At 38.2% G+C, this 17,311-nt stretch overlaps 1 protein-coding gene across 1 annotated transcript in view; it reads right to left on the bottom strand.

Moving 5' to 3' along the window:
- Window positions 1-7,686: 7,686 nt before the first annotated feature.
- The window catches only part of LOC102480355 (putative maltase-glucoamylase 2), a 121,027-nt gene continuing 111,402 nt past the window's right edge, over window positions 7,687-17,311 (bottom strand). The window contains exons 47-48 of the mRNA XM_014586457.1: window positions 15,224-15,397; window positions 7,687-11,697 (exon numbers count right to left, since the gene is read on the bottom strand). Coding sequence (XP_014441943.1) covers window positions 7,687-11,697; window positions 15,224-15,397 — 4,185 coding nt within the window. The remainder of the gene's footprint in view (window positions 11,698-15,223; window positions 15,398-17,311) is intronic.

Raw genomic sequence — 17,311 nt, 5'->3', positions numbered from 1 at the left:
GGTGGCAGGAGACCCGCAGCTGGGCCCGGGGGGGCCGGCGCAGCTGAAACTCACTTTTCACATCTGTAAACAAATTCTCTAAAGATCATCTGTAGTATTTTCTACTGATACAAAATTATGTACTTTCTATGAACAGGATTAGACTGAGCAGTGATTGATAATAATTTGAATAATAATAAAATTCAAATGTTAAATGTGAAATGTTGAGTAATAGCAGGGTGATTTATTTAGTTCTTTATAGTTCAAATGTGAATTATTTTTATAGATTACAAACTATGGTTTATGCCAACAAATATTACAATATTGACATCATATTTTGACAAAACATAATTAGTAACATAACCCCATGCAGGTAAGTTAAGAAACAACTGATATCCAATTCTTGCTTCAGTGCTGAGGCTGGACACAATTTGGACGACCATACTGAAACTCAACCTGTCACTGCTAGGACCAGGAATAGGCCAAGACCTCTCTAAACAATAATATTCACATTAATTCAGTGGATCACCATCAGATAAGCTATTTTAGGATCAGCATGATAAAACACTGACATGTTTAATTCTATCATACAAACCAAAGAAAATTTTACTGACGGAAAATATGAGGTTGCCATATAAAATAATGTACACGCACACAGGTAACAGGAACTCTATTGACTACTGCAAAGTCTTTCTTGCCTCTTATTTTTTCACACATTTTGTTTTTAGCCAGAGCTCCCTAGAAGGCTACAAATAAATCACAGCCACATAAAAGGCTTAAAGATAAAAAATAGTCATTGAACAATAATATAAAACTGAGATAATTATATCTATTAGCTCTTTTGTAAGTAAGGGGAAGATGAGCATTATTTAATTTAACAGTGAAACATTTTGTTCTAGCTCAACAGAAAGCCCTTTGTCCCTAGAGGTACCATTTAAGACACACTAGAGACACCTCTGAAGAGCTGCTGTCCTTTACAAAACCGCAGTTTGAAAAAAGAGGCTCAGGCTTGCCCCATTATAAAGTACCAGCACTAATGAGTTACTGCTCCGCTTCTGGGAGATCAGAGGAGAGGAAAGGAGGAAAAGTTCAAGCAGACATCAGAACAGTCAGGGAATAGTGTACCTTTGTGTAGCATTTTCCAGACTAAAAATGCAACGTCATGGACATACATGTGCCTGGGTCACCCAGGGAGGTCTCTGGACTTGAACCTCACACCTTCCCAGGTGTCAGCCTCACAGAGCAACACACACACCACATCCCCCTCCTCTAACCAGGCATCTTTCATATCTGTCCATTGTAGAGAAAAGCATGCTCAGTTCTCTTTTTTTTTTTCAGCTTTCCTGAGGCATAATTGACAATAAAAAGTGTATGTATTCACGGTGTACAGGTACAATATGATGCTTTATTACACAGGAGATGGTATCAAATTATGGATTGTCACTGTGATAAGAGTTTCCCTAGGCATTCTTGTAATCCTATTTTACAAATGAAGAAGCTAAAGCTTTGAAAAAGCAGGCAAGTTCCTCTTAGTCCCATAAATAGCAGTAAAATCAGAATTCCTATCCAGGCCTCCTCTGGTTCTAAGGTCAAGGGGGTGATGGTTTTATGTTTTTCATCACACAGTGACAAATTGTGACTGTCCTAATGAGATGGCACACTGAAATAGGTATTAAGAAGTGGGATCAGAAGGTTGATCTCCACCATGTGTTTAGAAATTGTTACCTTGAAAAAGTCACTTAACTTTTCTGAGTCTTCCTTCCTGAGCCCTCTGAAATGGGAGTGTAACAATTTCTTCCCTCTCTACTACATAGCGAGAGTGGAACAAAATAAACCATATTAAAAAAACCCTTTGCAAACTTAAATTATGGTGAAGATACAGGGAGCTGTTATGTAACAAGGTTTGTAGTTCATACCGGTCCTTTTGCTCCTTTTCTTGAGCCAAACCTTTCTCAATCACATAGCAATGAATTTCCAGTGCCACCTTCTCTAAAGCCATCAGACTTTGGCTAAGCGAGGAAACCTCAAAATTCCTATGGAGCCAGCTCTAACCGTTTTCCCCAGCTGATTCTCAGTTTTCCCCTAAAGTAACTTACAAAGTATTAACAATGGTAAGGGAAGATGTTCACATTCTAACAGGGTCAGGGTAAGAGGAAACAATGACATCTGGTGTTTTTTAAGCATTCTCTGGCTTTCGATATTTTTCTGAATCTTAGCCCCTTCCCCTCAATACTGAGTTCAAATTCTTTTTGTACCCAGAGTTTCAAGAGATCTCAACACCTTCTGACCATTTGGAAGTTTTCAAGTGTCAGTGCAGTATAAATTGGTATGTCATTCTCACATCCACATTGAGTTCCCTCTTTCCGTCGGTGGCCTCTCGAGCAGTATAGAGGGGCACTAGGCTCAGTGTTTGCATTCTGCCTTCTACTTCTCTTATTTGGCTTCCTGCATGGCCAGATTGGAATGAGAGGGAAAGGCAATGGTGACTTGAGTGGTTGGTGCTGTGACAATGCATCCATTGGTACCCTCTCTGCAGCAGGCCGCTCAGTGCTAGTTTCATTCAGGGGCACACTAGCTCTTCAGAGGCCACTTGTGCAGCATCTCACAGAGGGTGAGATGTGATCTACATGACCTATTTTGATCTATTCCCTTGGCAAACTTGGCTTCCAACCTTGGTGGTCCATTCCACAGCCTCTTACCACTGTGGTCCACCCAACATTACCATACTCACCCAAGGAACTCCAGCTTCCTTGTCACATCAAACACTGTGAGTCCAGGTTGCACCATAGCTGTCCTGCCTTCATACCCACCATCAGGGAACCTCCAATCCTTCCACATTCTGAATTCTTCAGGCAAAAGTGATTCCAATCTTTGGGATTGCATTTGTTTCCACACTCTGGGAGACCCATGAAGAGATCCTAATGAACTTTTCTCATGCTCCACTGTGTCCCTTGGACACAGTAAGTTTCTGCAGTTCAGTAAGTGTTCAGTTAGGCATGAGATGCCTGTCCCGGTGTCGCACAGACCCTCTTGATCCCCAAGAGTAGTTCTTCTGCAGCAACCTTCATGCAGAGCACCTCTCCACCCCTCTGACCACAGGGTGTGACAAACAAGGCTTTCTCTACCCCGATGAGCTTCTTTCTAGAAAACACACTCTGCCAACCTCATTTGAACATCTACTCTCATAGATGTTGGAGTTTGGTGATGGAAATGGATAAGCCTCAACGTTTTCTCCTCTCACAATGCACCTTCTATGAAAAGAGTGACAAATTCTCTTTTTTCTTTAAGAATTATTTTTTATTTAACTTTATTTATTTATTTTCATTTGCCCAGAGAGGAACAGAGAGAGGAGAGAGAGAGAAAGCAAGAAGGCAAGCTGCCAGGTCCAGGACTTGAACCACAGTTACCCATGTGGAAGTCCAGTGCCCTTAACCACCACACCACCTGCCGGCCCCAGGGTGGCCAGCTCTATGTATCCTAGTCACATTATGTGAAGTTCCTCTTTGTCCAACTCATTCACCACATGAAATGCTTTCCCCAACTCTCTGCTGTGCTATAGGGCACATCCCAACCTCACTAGTGCTCGAAGTGTCCACAAACACCTCCAGCCTCTAGAAAGTTTTTGGTGGTCCATCCCACAGCCTCTTATTTCTTTGGCCCAGTCAACCTCTACTATATCCACACAAGGAGGAACTCCAGCTTCCTTGTCACATGAAACATTAATTTTCTCTTAATTCAAAACATCTGTAATCTATATCCTTCATTGGAAAATTAATCATGAATTCTTTGTGGAAACTTATATGGTCAACATGAGTAGTATTTGCATAGTTATGCTTAGAATACTGTAAAATAAAGTGTAAGCTAATAACTAGAAATGTCAAGTGTAATAGTAATTATAATGATGCCAGATGGTGATGGTGTGAGATGAAATGTCTCAAATATCAGAAATTTCAAAAAGTAAATGTATTTATATTTAGAACATGAATTATAGCCCTTAATACAGAATTAACATCACATTATGGGTGACAGAAATCTTGGAACTCTTATAAATCAGAGTCCACACAGAAGTTGTACCAGTGTGGCCAGAAGCACAAGCCCTCTGGTTTTCTGAACCTGGTTCCAGGACCACTCCTCATGCATCAACACTTGAATTTCAATTCTCAGTTTCCTTTAAATATCTGACCTAAGCCCCAGTTTTTATTTGTATTGTTTTGTTTTTAAGAGAACTTCTTACCTTTGCCAAATTTCATATTTCCAATTGTGGTTCAATATGTACAAAGGGCTGGATTTCACACCGTCAGAACTATGTTTGTCAGAGCAAATTTATCCTCAGTTGTCCAAATACCAAATGCTTTAAGAAAAGCCTTTGGCCAATGGATCAGCCCTGATGTTGTGGGCTGGCAGCAGGATCCTGTGGGCCCTAGGACACAGAGCACTTTGTCACATATTAGAGTTTGTACTGCCAGTGAGACAAGTGCCCTAGTCTCCCTCAGTAAAGATATAACTGAGGATTCTAGGATCAAGTCCATTCAGTTAGGAGTTCTGCTTTGTTTGGGACTGGAAGGTAAAGAGCCACACCTACTGTCACCAAAGGTCTATCAACTTTGTTCAGAGGACTGTAGCTTACTTGTGGGTGGATTATAAAAGGCAAATACAAATAACTGATGGAACCATGCCCCTTCTGTGGAGCTCCAGCAAATCATCCCGACAACGGTACAGCTGTGGTGGTAGGTTGGAAAACTGGGCAGATGCACTGTAGAAGGTGATAGGTATTCATGTAGAGTACATCTCAGAGGGAGTTCCTAAGTGCTGAAGAAGTTCATGACATAATAGATGAGGATCTGAGAGTAGAAATAGAACAGCAATACCCTAGGGGAGTGGTTTCCACATTCCTTGGTCTCAAGACACCTTTACATTCCAAAGCAGTGAGGACACCATGCTTTGTTTATGTGAGTATATGGGCTAATATTTACTGCATACAAAATTAAAATTAAGTCACTTGTAAAGTATTTTAATATCATTTTTTTATTCATTAAAGATAACATATACCCACTACATATAAGCATAAGCTTAAATAAGGTATTTTATGAAAAGTAACTCTATTTTCTAAAGCAAAAAATATCAGTAAGGAGAAAGACATTATTTTACATTTTGTAAATCAGTTTAAGATCTGACTTAATAGAAGACAGCTAGATTCTTATATCTGTTTCTATATTCACCTATTGTGACAAAACATGCTATAAAACCTTATAAGGTGTCACTATATACTAATGAAATAATGAGAGTGAAAAAGACAAATAACAACTTAGTATGATTATGAAAATAGATTTGACCTTGTTTACCCCAAAAAAGTGTTTCGGAAAACCTTGCAGATCCCTGCACTAAACTTTGAGAATACTGTCCTAGGGTTAACCCTTCAATAGCACCTAACTGGCTGAATTTGGTTATGACTGTGAATTTATCAATGAGGGTCTGGGTAATCTAAGAAAGTAATAAGTCAAGGATAAATGATGAAGATAGATATGAAAGGCCAAGAACATGCTGAAAACCCTAGCACACCTAAGGCGTGTTTGGAGACAGCTTTACATTCCAACTATTTCTATAATAGTTGTTTTAAAGAATTACTTGTTGTGATTATCCTACTTTGAGTAGTAATCATGGAATGAGAGTAATACAAATAGCAAATATAAGGAGATGCAATAGCAGAAGCATCCACTGTTGAAGATGAGTTTCTGTATCTAGAATAGCAGTTATCCTGTCTGAGGCCATTGCAGTATTTGGAATAGAAATGTAAATCTTATTACCTGTAATACTGCTGGAGTTACCTACATTAGTTTGGAGAATAGACTAATAGGGGAAACACTGGTAGATTAAGAAAATAGATGCAAACAAGATGATATGAACTCTGATTCCAAGGCAGAGACTGCCTCCCTAAGCCATGTCCTTGCATTCTCATCTCTGTCTGGGTGATTCATTTTATAGTAGAGTCAGAGCCAATTGCTGATAATAACAAGAGCTTAAGACTATCTCATAATTGAGATTAATTCTAATTTTCCAGAATACTCTAGCATCTACAAACAGAAGTATTTATAAAATCTGTAGGAAGTTTATCAGTATTAACAACAAAAGAAATGGCTACAGAGTTTGGGAACTTATATTTTAAACATGTATAATCATATATTTCTCTTCTATGAGGGTAAAAAGTAATATGAAACAGTTCCAATTTAATGTTTTTAGTGCTTGAAGTCACGGTATATACAAGATTTTTAATGGTAGTATTTCTCATGTCTATAGCTACAGTTAAGGATCTCTTCAGAAGCAATAATATAAGCTACTGTATGGTGTATTATGGATGGGAAATCGCATTTTGTATGTTGTGATGATGTTCAGTGAAAGAATGTAAAATCAATAAATTTAAAATAAAAATAATTTTTAAAAGAAGCAATAATATTTTCAGCATGTATAATATAAAATTACTATATTTGTATTTGCTATATTGGTATTTTCCTTGGAAAAATCCATAGGAAAATAAGGTAATGTTTTAGCATTAATAATTAATAATCTGTAATATTAATAACTATTGTTAAAGATATTACTTGAATGTCATGAGTATCACCAGAGCTCTCAGGTATGATGTTCGGTTATTTAATCCAAAACACAAGTGGGGCTATTTTAATAACTACTTCTAAATCAATAGTATTTACAGAACCTAATGTGATATTATCTGAGATACCAAAATCACTTGTAAAATCTATTGAAAGGATATATAAGATATCTGTAGTTTAATTATTGGGGCTAAAGGAATAATAACTATAATCAAAAATAGTAGTACATATTTGGCTTTAAGATAAGTATGTACCGCTTATTTGGTGAGGTTGATAATGGGTGCATCCCAAACACATGTACGATGTCTACAGTGTTTAGAGTAGCCCTCTCTATGGCTAGAGTACTAATACTTATTAAAAATGAGTCTGTTTATCTATTAACATAAGACTGTGTATCTGTTAACTGATTTTCTATAATAGTTGTTTTAAAGAATTACTTGTTGTGATTATCCTACTTTGAGTAGTAATCATGGAATGAGAGTAATACAAATAGAAAATATAAGGAGATGCAGTAGCAGAAGTATCCACTGTTGAAGATGAGTTTCTGTATCTAGAATAGCAGTTTTCCTGTCTGAGGCCATTGCAGTATTTGGAATAGAAATGTAAATCTTATTACCTGTAATACTGCTGGAGTTACCTGCATTAGTGTTATTTACTATACATTCTGTACTGCTTGTAGTATTAGTGGTGGAAATACTTGTAGAACTTGGAATGTAAGTTTTTTTAAGAACTGTATCAGAAGTAGTCATTGAATTTGTAGGTTTTGTGCTGGAAATATGTGTAGCAATAGTGGTAAAATATCTTGTAATGACATCTCCAGTAGCTTTAGTAGTAGCTATAATACCTATAATTTTATATGTGAAGAAATGGCAAAGGTTTCAATACTAGCAATTATTGGGCTTGTGGTGGTGGATAAATATTCACAGTAGGAGTTGTGATGTTAACATTAATAGTATCTGGGTTGTCTTTAATAGGAGTTCCTATCATATCTGTAACACCTGGTATTATATTGGTACTATGTCCATCGGCAGAGGTTGGTGTTATGATATCATGAGCATTTGTAGAAGTTGTATTAAAAGCATGAGTACCCCAAATAGCCCTACTAAGTGATGGTAATATTTCCAGTAAGTGCAGTGGTGTTGGCACCAGAGGTGTCTACAGGAGGTGGAGTGGAAATCACCTGAGTGGTAGTTTCTACAGAAGTAACGTTTGTAATCTTAGTGACCACAGTGGCTCTTGCAGTTGTATCTATGTCTCCTACAGTGGTAATATTTATAATATTTCTAGTAAGTGAATCCACACCAGTAGCTGTGGTGTTTTTGATAGTAGTACTGCTAGTGCCAGCATTAGATAAATTTGTAGGAGTCAGGGTTGTGTTGTTTCTGGCTGGTGTTGTAGTAACACTTCTGGGGGAGTGACTAGTGCTACCAAGAGTAGTAAAACTAGTTGTAACATCAGTAGAACTTATTGGAGAAGGAGTGGTTGTGATAGGAACAGTAGCACTAGTGTCAGTAGCAGTAGTGCTTGTAGGAGAAGGAATAATTGGATCAGAAGGGGTAGTACTAATATCTAAAGAACTTATTGGGAAAGGAGTGGCTCTGATAGGATCAGTTGCACTAGTGCTATCAGTAGTAACATTTGTAGGGGAAGGTGTATTTGTATTAGGAACAATAGTACTAGTTGTAGCATCAATAGTACTAGTAGATAAAGAAGTGCTTGTGATAAAATCAGTAATACTAGTACTGATAGTAGTACTGGTAGTGGAAGGAGCAGTTGTATTAGGAACAATAACACTACTAGTATTACTAGTAGCTGTTCGGAAAGGAATGGTTGTGATAGACCCAGGAGGAACAATATTAGCAGTACTAGGACTAATAGGAGAAGAGACAGTTGTATTAGGGAGAGCAGTACTAATGTTCACATCAGCAGTACTTTTAAGGAATGATGTAGTTAGGATAGGAGGAGTACCACTAGTAGGAAAAGAAAAAGCTGTATTAGGGTAAGCAGTACTAAAGTTAGTATCTGCAGTACTTGTAGGGAATGGTGTCATTAGGATAGGAGGAGTACCACTAGTAGGGAAGGAAGAAGTTGTATTAGGGAGAGCAGTGCTAGTGCTAGTATCTGCAGTACTTGTAGGGAATGGTGTAGTTAGGATAGGAGGAGTACCACTAGTAGGGAAGGAAGAAGTTGTATTAGGAAGAGCAGTGCTAATGTTAGTATCTGCAGTACTTGTAGGGAATGGTGTCGTTAGGATAGAAGGAGTACTACTAGTAGCAAAGGAAGAAGTTGTATTAGGGAGAGCAGTGCTAGTGCTAGCATCAGCAGTACTTGTAGGGGATGACATAGTTAAGACTGGAGCAGTAGCACTGGTGCTAGCAGTTGTAGTAGTTGTAGAAGTCATAGTTGTATTCAGAATAATATTACTAGTTGTAACATCAGCAGAACTTGGGGAAGAAGTGGTTGTGACATAATCAGTAGCACTAGTACTATCAGTAGTAATACTGATGGTAGAATACGCAGTTGTATTAGGGACAGCAGTACTAACGTTAATATCAGCAGTGCTTGTAGGGAATGATGTGGTTATGATAGGAGCAGCAGCACTGGTGGTATCTATAGTAGTACTGATGGTAGAGTACACAGTCGTAGAATACGCAGTCGTATTAGGGACAGCAGTACTGACATTAACATCAGCAGTACTTGTAGGGAATGATGTGGTTATGGTAGGAGTGGTAACACTGGTGGTATCTACAGTAGTACTGATGGTAGAATACGCAGTCGTATTAGGGACAGCAGTACTGACATTAACATCAGCAGTACTTGTAGGGAATGATGTGGTTATGGTAGGAGTGGTAACACTGGTGGTATCTACAGTAGTACTGATGGTAGAATACGCAGTCGTATTAGGGACAGCAGTACTGACATTAACATCAGCAGTACTTGTAGGGAATGATGTGGTTATGGTAGGAGTGGTAACACTGGTGGTATCTACAGTAGTACTGATGGTAGAATACGCAGTCGTATTAGGGACAGCAGTACTGACATTAACATCAGCAGTACTTGTAGGGAATGATGTGGTTATGGTAGGAGTGGTAACACTGGTGGTATCTACAGTAGTACTGATGGTAGAATACGCAGTCGTATTAGGGACAGCAGTACTGACATTAACATCAGCAGTACTTGTAGGGAATGATGTGGTTATGGTAGGAGTGGTAACACTGGTGGTATCTACAGTAGTACTGATGGTAGAATACGCAGTCGTATTAGGGACAGCAGTACTGACATTAACATCAGCAGTACTTGTAGGGAATGATGTGGTTATGGTAGGAGTGGTAACACTGGTGGTATCTACAGTAGTACTGATGGTAGAATACGCAGTCGTATTAGGGACAGCAGTACTGACATTAACATCAGCAGTACTTGTAGGGAATGATGTGGTTATGGTAGGAGTGGTAACACTGGTGGTATCTACAGTAGTACTGATGGTAGAATACGCAGTCGTATTAGGGACAGCAGTACTGACATTAACATCAGCAGTACTTGTAGGGAATGATGTGGTTATGGTAGGAGTGGTAACACTGGTGGTATCTACAGTAGTACTGATGGTAGAATACGCAGTCGTATTAGGGACAGCAGTACTGACATTAACATCAGCAGTACTTGTAGGGAATGATGTGGTTATGGTAGGAGTGGTAACACTGGTGGTATCTACAGTAGTACTGATGGTAGAATACGCAGTCGTATTAGGGACAGCAGTACTGACATTAACATCAGCAGTACTTGTAGGGAATGATGTGGTTATGGTAGGAGTGGTAACACTGGTGGTATCTACAGTAGTACTGATGGTAGAATACGCAGTCGTATTAGGGACAGCAGTACTGACATTAACATCAGCAGTACTTGTAGGGAATGATGTGGTTATGGTAGGAGTGGTAACACTGGTGGTATCTACAGTAGTACTGATGGTAGAATACGCAGTCGTATTAGGGACAGCAGTACTGACATTAACATCAGCAGTACTTGTAGGGAATGATGTGGTTATGGTAGGAGTGGTAACACTGGTGGTATCTACAGTAGTACTGATGGTAGAATACGCAGTCGTATTAGGGACAGCAGTACTGACATTAACATCAGCAGTACTTGTAGGGAATGATGTGGTTATGGTAGGAGTGGTAACACTGGTGGTATCTACAGTAGTACTGATGGTAGAATACGCAGTCGTATTAGGGACAGCAGTACTGACATTAACATCAGCAGTACTTGTAGGGAATGATGTGGTTATGGTAGGAGTGGTAACACTGGTGGTATCTACAGTAGTACTGATGGTAGAATACGCAGTCGTATTAGGGACAGCAGTACTGACATTAACATCAGCAGTACTTGTAGGGAATGATGTGGTTATGGTAGGAGTGGTAACACTGGTGGTATCTACAGTAGTACTGATGGTAGAATACGCAGTCGTATTAGGGACAGCAGTACTGACATTAACATCAGCAGTACTTGTAGGGAATGATGTGGTTATGGTAGGAGTGGTAACACTGGTGGTATCTACAGTAGTACTGATGGTAGAATACGCAGTCGTATTAGGGACAGCAGTACTGACATTAACATCAGCAGTACTTGTAGGGAATGATGTGGTTATGGTAGGAGTGGTAACACTGGTGGTATCTACAGTAGTACTGATGGTAGAATACGCAGTCGTATTAGGGACAGCAGTACTGACATTAACATCAGCAGTACTTGTAGGGAATGATGTGGTTATGGTAGGAGTGGTAACACTGGTGGTATCTACAGTAGTACTGATGGTAGAATACACAGTCGTATTAGGGACAGAAGTACTACCATTAGCATTGGTAGTAGTCATAGGGGATGATGTAGTTATAATAGGAGTAGTAGCACTAGTGCCAGTAGTTGTATCAGTTCGAGGGGAAGTAGTAGTTGTATCAGGAATAATAGTACCTATCGTAGTATCAGCAGAACTTGTCAGGGAAGGAGTGGTTGTGGCAAAATCAGTAGTAGTAGTGCTTGCAGTAGTTGTAATAGCACCATGAATCCAAGTAACTTCGGTTAACTTTTCCAGACTGATATTCTTGTTAGTCAGTTGAATAATTAGTGTCTACCAGACAAAGGAAAGATAAAACTAGTATTTTGTAACTTCTTAAGCATCAAATTATAATTTAACAAAAATAATATATTCATTATTTTCCAAAAGAGTAATAATATTTAAACGTTACTTTTCAAATCACATTGATTCCAGTGAGAGAATCATGAAGAGAATCACTGGGTATGAAATCCCTCTGCTAAAAATATTACTTTGCACCTCATTTAGTCATAACCACAAATATTTATAGCTGTGATTTCAACCAATATTTTTGAAAATTTCTTTGATTTATCATTAGATTTTAACCTTCTTGACAGCAGACTGGTTTTACATTTTTACTATCCCCCACCTCCTAGTGTACAGCCTGGCACATAACAGGCATCTGATGTGCTGTAAAGTTTTCCAAAAAGAGGACATTCAAAGAGTTTCTGTATCAGTCTTAACTAGAAGCAATTACTAAGAGTGTTCTGAATGCAGTAATCTTGGAAAATGTTTTAAAGTAAAACACTAAAACAACCTAGAGGGGGAGGACCTATTCATGTGCTCAGATGGGTTATTTTCCAAAAATGAAAACCATCAAAGTGTCCTTTTTACTTTTGAGAAAACAGAAACTATATAGTTATCCACTTACTTTTCTAAATCAACCCCTATGGGCTACTGAGTCCATATTTATGATAAGTCTCATTTCTCAAAGTGGGTACTCTCCTTTTTAATTGCCCTTGGTAGCTCTACTGGTAATTCGTCTTCCAAATGCTGGTTTAGTTGATTCTGACAACTAAGAGCAGACCCTTTAGCAAGATCTATTTATGTTGCTCTGTTTTATTAAATCAAATAATTTTATTTTACATCCTTTGTGGGATATATTCTTTTGACAATTACCACACTTTGCTATCAATTTTTATCAACCTGTAATCCATTCAATTTGATTAGGAATGTGAATAATTCCAAGAAGGAGGGGAGAAACCTTCAACAACTTTAAGAAATGACTTTGGGGACCAGCAGTTAGTGTAATGGCTATGTCATTGGACTCCCATGTAGTTGACTGCGGTTCGAGTCCCAGACCCGGTGGCTTAAAACTCAAGCCAGGCACATGTGCATGCGTGCCCAAGATCCCAAGAAGAGAATGGAGGAGAAGGGATTGCGGTGTGGCCATCCCCCGCTGGGGGGTTATTTCTCACTTTCTGTCTCTCTATCTCTCTCTTTCTGGTGAGCGCACACGCCCTATAGCAAAAACCTCTCAAAAAAAAAAGAAATTAAAAAAACTATTATTTCTTAATAAAGTTTTTTATTTATTTCTAAATAAAACTATTATTTAATAAAGCTTTGTCAAGAACAGGGATAAAAAAATGAAACACTGCCTGACTTTGGTGGTAAAAGGAATGGAAAAATAAGGACTTCCAGAGAGCCTAACCCAGCTGGTCCTCCTTTGTTGAACCCCTGGGTGAGTGGCCATTCCACAATCCCTTCTCCTATGTTCTCTTCTCAGCATTTGAACATGCATGTTCGTGCACCTGGTGTGTTTTTCAAGGCACTAGGTCTGGGACTCAAACCGTGGAGTTGGCCATGTGGGATCCAGCACCTCAATCTCTACGCCACCTGCTCTCCCCACACAGTGCTTTCTAAAAGACCTTTAAAAAAAAAAAAAAAAAAAAAAAAAAAAGAATTTTAATTAACTTTCAGACTGATATTCTTGTTAGTCAGTTGAATAATTAGTGTCTACCAGACAAAGGAAAGATAAAACTAGTATTTTGTAACTTCTTAAGCATCAAATTATAATTTAACAAAAATAATATATTCATTATTTTCCAAAAGAGTAATAATATTTAAACGTTACTTTTCAAATCACATTGATTCCAGTGAGAGAAACATGAAGAGAATCACTGGGTATGAAATCCCTCTGCTAAAAATATTACTTTGCACCTCATTTAGTCATAACCACAAATATTTATAGCTGTGATTTCAACCAATATTTTTGAAAATTTCTTTGATTTATCATTAGATTTTAACCTTCTTGACAGCAGACTGGTTTTACATTTTTACTATCCCCCACCTCCTAGTGTACAGCCTGGCACATAACAGGCATCTGATGTGCTGTAAAGTTTTCCAAAAAGAGGACATTCAAAGAGTTTCTGTATCAGTCTTAACTAGAAGCAATTACTAAGAGTGTTCTGAATGCAGTAATCTTGGAAAATGTTTTAAAGCAAAACACTAAAACAACCTAGAGGGGGAGGACCTATTCTTGTGCTCAGATGGGTTATTTTCCAAAAATGAAAACCATCAAAGTGTCCTTTTTACTTTTGAGAAAACAGAAACTATATAGTTATCCACTTACTTTTCTAAATCAACCCCTATGGGCTACTGAGTCCATATTTATGATAAGTCTCATTTCTCAAAGTGGGTACTCTCCTTTTTAATTGCCCTTGGTAGCTCTACTGGGAATTCGTCTTCCAAATGCTGGTTTAGTTGATTCTGACAACTAAGAGCAGACCCTTTAGCAAGATCTATTTATGTTGCTCTGTTTTATTAAATCAAATAATTTTATTTTACATCCTTTGTGGGATATATTCTTTTGACAATTACCACACTTTGCTATCAATTTTTATCAACCTGTAATCCATCAATTTGATTAGGAATGTGAATAATTCCAAGAAGGAGGGGAGAAACCTTCAACAACTTTAAGAAATGACTTTGGGGACCAGCAGTTAGTGTAATGGCTATGTCATTGGACTCCCATGTAGTCGACTGCGGTTCGAGTCCCAGACCCGGTGGCTTAAAACTCAAGCCAGGCGCATGTGCATGCGTGCCCAAGATCCCAAGAAGAGAATGGAGGAGAAGGGATTGCGGTGTGGCCATCCCCCGCTGGGGGGTTATTTCTCACTTTCTGTCTCTCTATCTCTCTCTTTCTGGTGAGCGCACACGCCCTATAGCAAAAACCTCTCAAAAAAAAAAGAAATTAAAAAAACTATTATTTCTTAATAAAGTTTTTTATTTATTTCTAAATAAAACTATTATTTAATAAAGCTTTGTCAAGAACAGGGATAAAAAAATTAAACACTGCCTGACTTTGGTGGTAAAAGGAATGGAAAAATAAGGACTTCCAGAGAGCCTAACCCAGTTGGTCCTCCTTTGTTGAACCCCTGGGTGAGTGGCCATTCCACAATCCCTTCTCCTATGTTCTCTTCTCAGCATTTGAACATGCATGTTCGTGCACCTGGTGTGTTTTTCAAGGCACTAGGTCTGGGACTCAAACCATGCAATTGACCACCTGGGACCCAGCCATCTTAACCTCCATGCTACCTGCTGGCCCCAATTTTTGTTTTAAACACATGGGGAGGATCTCATCTGACCGTTGATGATTGGCCTCTGGACTACACCCAGAGGATCACTAATGCACATTTTACAACATGATTCGGCACTCATGACTTTTCATGAACATACCTGTAACTTTTTAAATATATGCTAATATGTCAATGATTAAAATAGCAGTAATAATTTTGTATAATGAAATTAACTTATGATGCTATATTTCTTTCAGATATACCTGATTGTAAGGGTCACTCTTGAAATTTGTCTCCATGGATAACTGGTTGTCATAGATGAAACTGACTTGTGTCACATAAGAAGAGTTCATACCCCAGATTCTAATATATCCAACTCTCAGTGGATTTGCATCATTCAAATACTTATTGTGTATGGTCTGTATTCGCAAGATGTTCTACAAAAAATTTATAGAAAGACAAAAATCATAATAAATCATAATACATTGTTGATAGACTATGTTCATATTAAGATGTTAAGAAACCACTTTTGTACTGGTTTGCTGTTTTGTTTTGTTTTTCTTCTTTTTTTATAATTGCCAGAGGGCATGTGTACTCACCAGAGAAAAGGAGAAAGAGAGACAGAGAGAATCCACTCAGTGGAGGTTATCACACCACAATCCTTTTACCTCAATTTTTTCATCCCATCAGTATTTGGAGCATGCACAACACATGTTCCTGGTGTATTTTTCAAGTTGCTCATCCCTAATGGGTTCAACCATATGGGATCCAACTTCTGGATGCACTGTGCCCTCTCTTTTAATTTTTAACTAAACACTTCGTGAAAACATATTTCCTGAGTACCTACTTTAATAAATTTTTAACAGTGTTTATTTATTTATTTAATTTTATCATTATCATTATTGTTTTAATTTGCAACTAAACACATACACTCACTAGAGAGAAACAGAGAGAGGGAGAGAGAGAGAGAGAGAAAGAGAGAGAATGAGAAAGCAAGCTGCCAAGTCCAGGACTCAAAGCAAGGTCAGCCATGTGGGAGTCCAGAGCCCCAGCCACCATGCCATGTATGAACATTCTAAAAGTCCTTTTATCTATATTATCTCTAATTCTTACAATACCATTGAAAAGAAAGTATCATTATCTCTATCATACATAGAAGGAAACTTAAGCACTAGGGACAAAGTGAGTAGCCCAAGGCCACAAGCTAAATGACATAAATAGAGTTATACTCATGATCAGCCCACGTGTATGGTACTGAATGAGTTAATGCAGGGTGAATAAAGAAGTAGGGCAAACAGTCATTAGACTGAGGACAGTACGCAAGAAACAGGCAATTACTTTAATCATGAACCATTTAAGCAGTAATACAAGGGGTAAAATAATATTGTAGAGAGGTTTTTACTATAGTAAAATGGGCATGTGTGCTTGCCAGAAAGACAGAGAGAGACAAAGAGACAGAAAGTGAGAAATCACCCCCTGGGCAGATGGTCACACCACAATTACTTCTCCACTCTCCTCTCAGGATTTTGGGCATTCTGCACATGAACCTTGTGTGAGGGTTTTTTTTTTTTTATCTCTTAATTTATTATCATTTTAATTGACAAAAAATTGGACATATTTATGGTGTATAACATCATGTATTGAGATACACACATACAATGGAAAGAATAAGTCAAGTCAATTAATATATCTATTACTCACATATTATTATTTTTACATTGAGAACATTAAAATCTACTCTCTTAGCAATTTAAAAAGATACATATTTATTATTTTTTAAATATATTATTATTTTCTTTTAATTTCTTTTATACATTCAATCGCTTAGCTTGTAAAGTGAATTTTCAACATGAATACATTTCACACCAGTCCAGTTGGGGATACTATACACGTTATCATCAACAGATAATAACCCATTTGTGTGTCCCATAAATGTCTTCATCTTAATGTCTCCTTACATTCTCTTCCTACTCCCGGCTCCTCCCACACTGTATTCAGTATCTATAACCATTTTCCTGTTTCTACCCTCTAATCTTTCAGTTTCAGCCATTGAGTGTGGACATTCAGTATTTTTTTTTGAGAGTTTTTTTGTTTTGTTTGTTTGTTTGTTTGGTATAGGGCGCATGAGCTCACTAGAAAGACAGAGAGACAGAAAGTGAGAAATCACCCCCAGGGAGGATAGCCATGCCACAATCCCTTTTCCTCCATTCTCTTCTTGGGATCTTGGACACACATGCACACACGCCCAGCGTGAGTTTAGGCCACCGGGTCCAGAACTCAAACCATGATCAGCTACATGGGAGTCCAGCAACGAAGCCATTACACCACCTGCTGGTCCCAACAGTCAGTAT

This window comes from Tupaia chinensis, unplaced genomic scaffold (assembly GCF_000334495.1).
Source record: "Tupaia chinensis unplaced genomic scaffold, TupChi_1.0 Scaffold000140_1, whole genome shotgun sequence".
Taxonomy (NCBI): domain Eukaryota; kingdom Metazoa; phylum Chordata; class Mammalia; order Scandentia; family Tupaiidae; genus Tupaia; species Tupaia belangeri.
The sequence above is the reverse complement of the archived record's forward strand: the minus strand, read 5'-3'. Positions and strand labels throughout refer to the sequence as shown.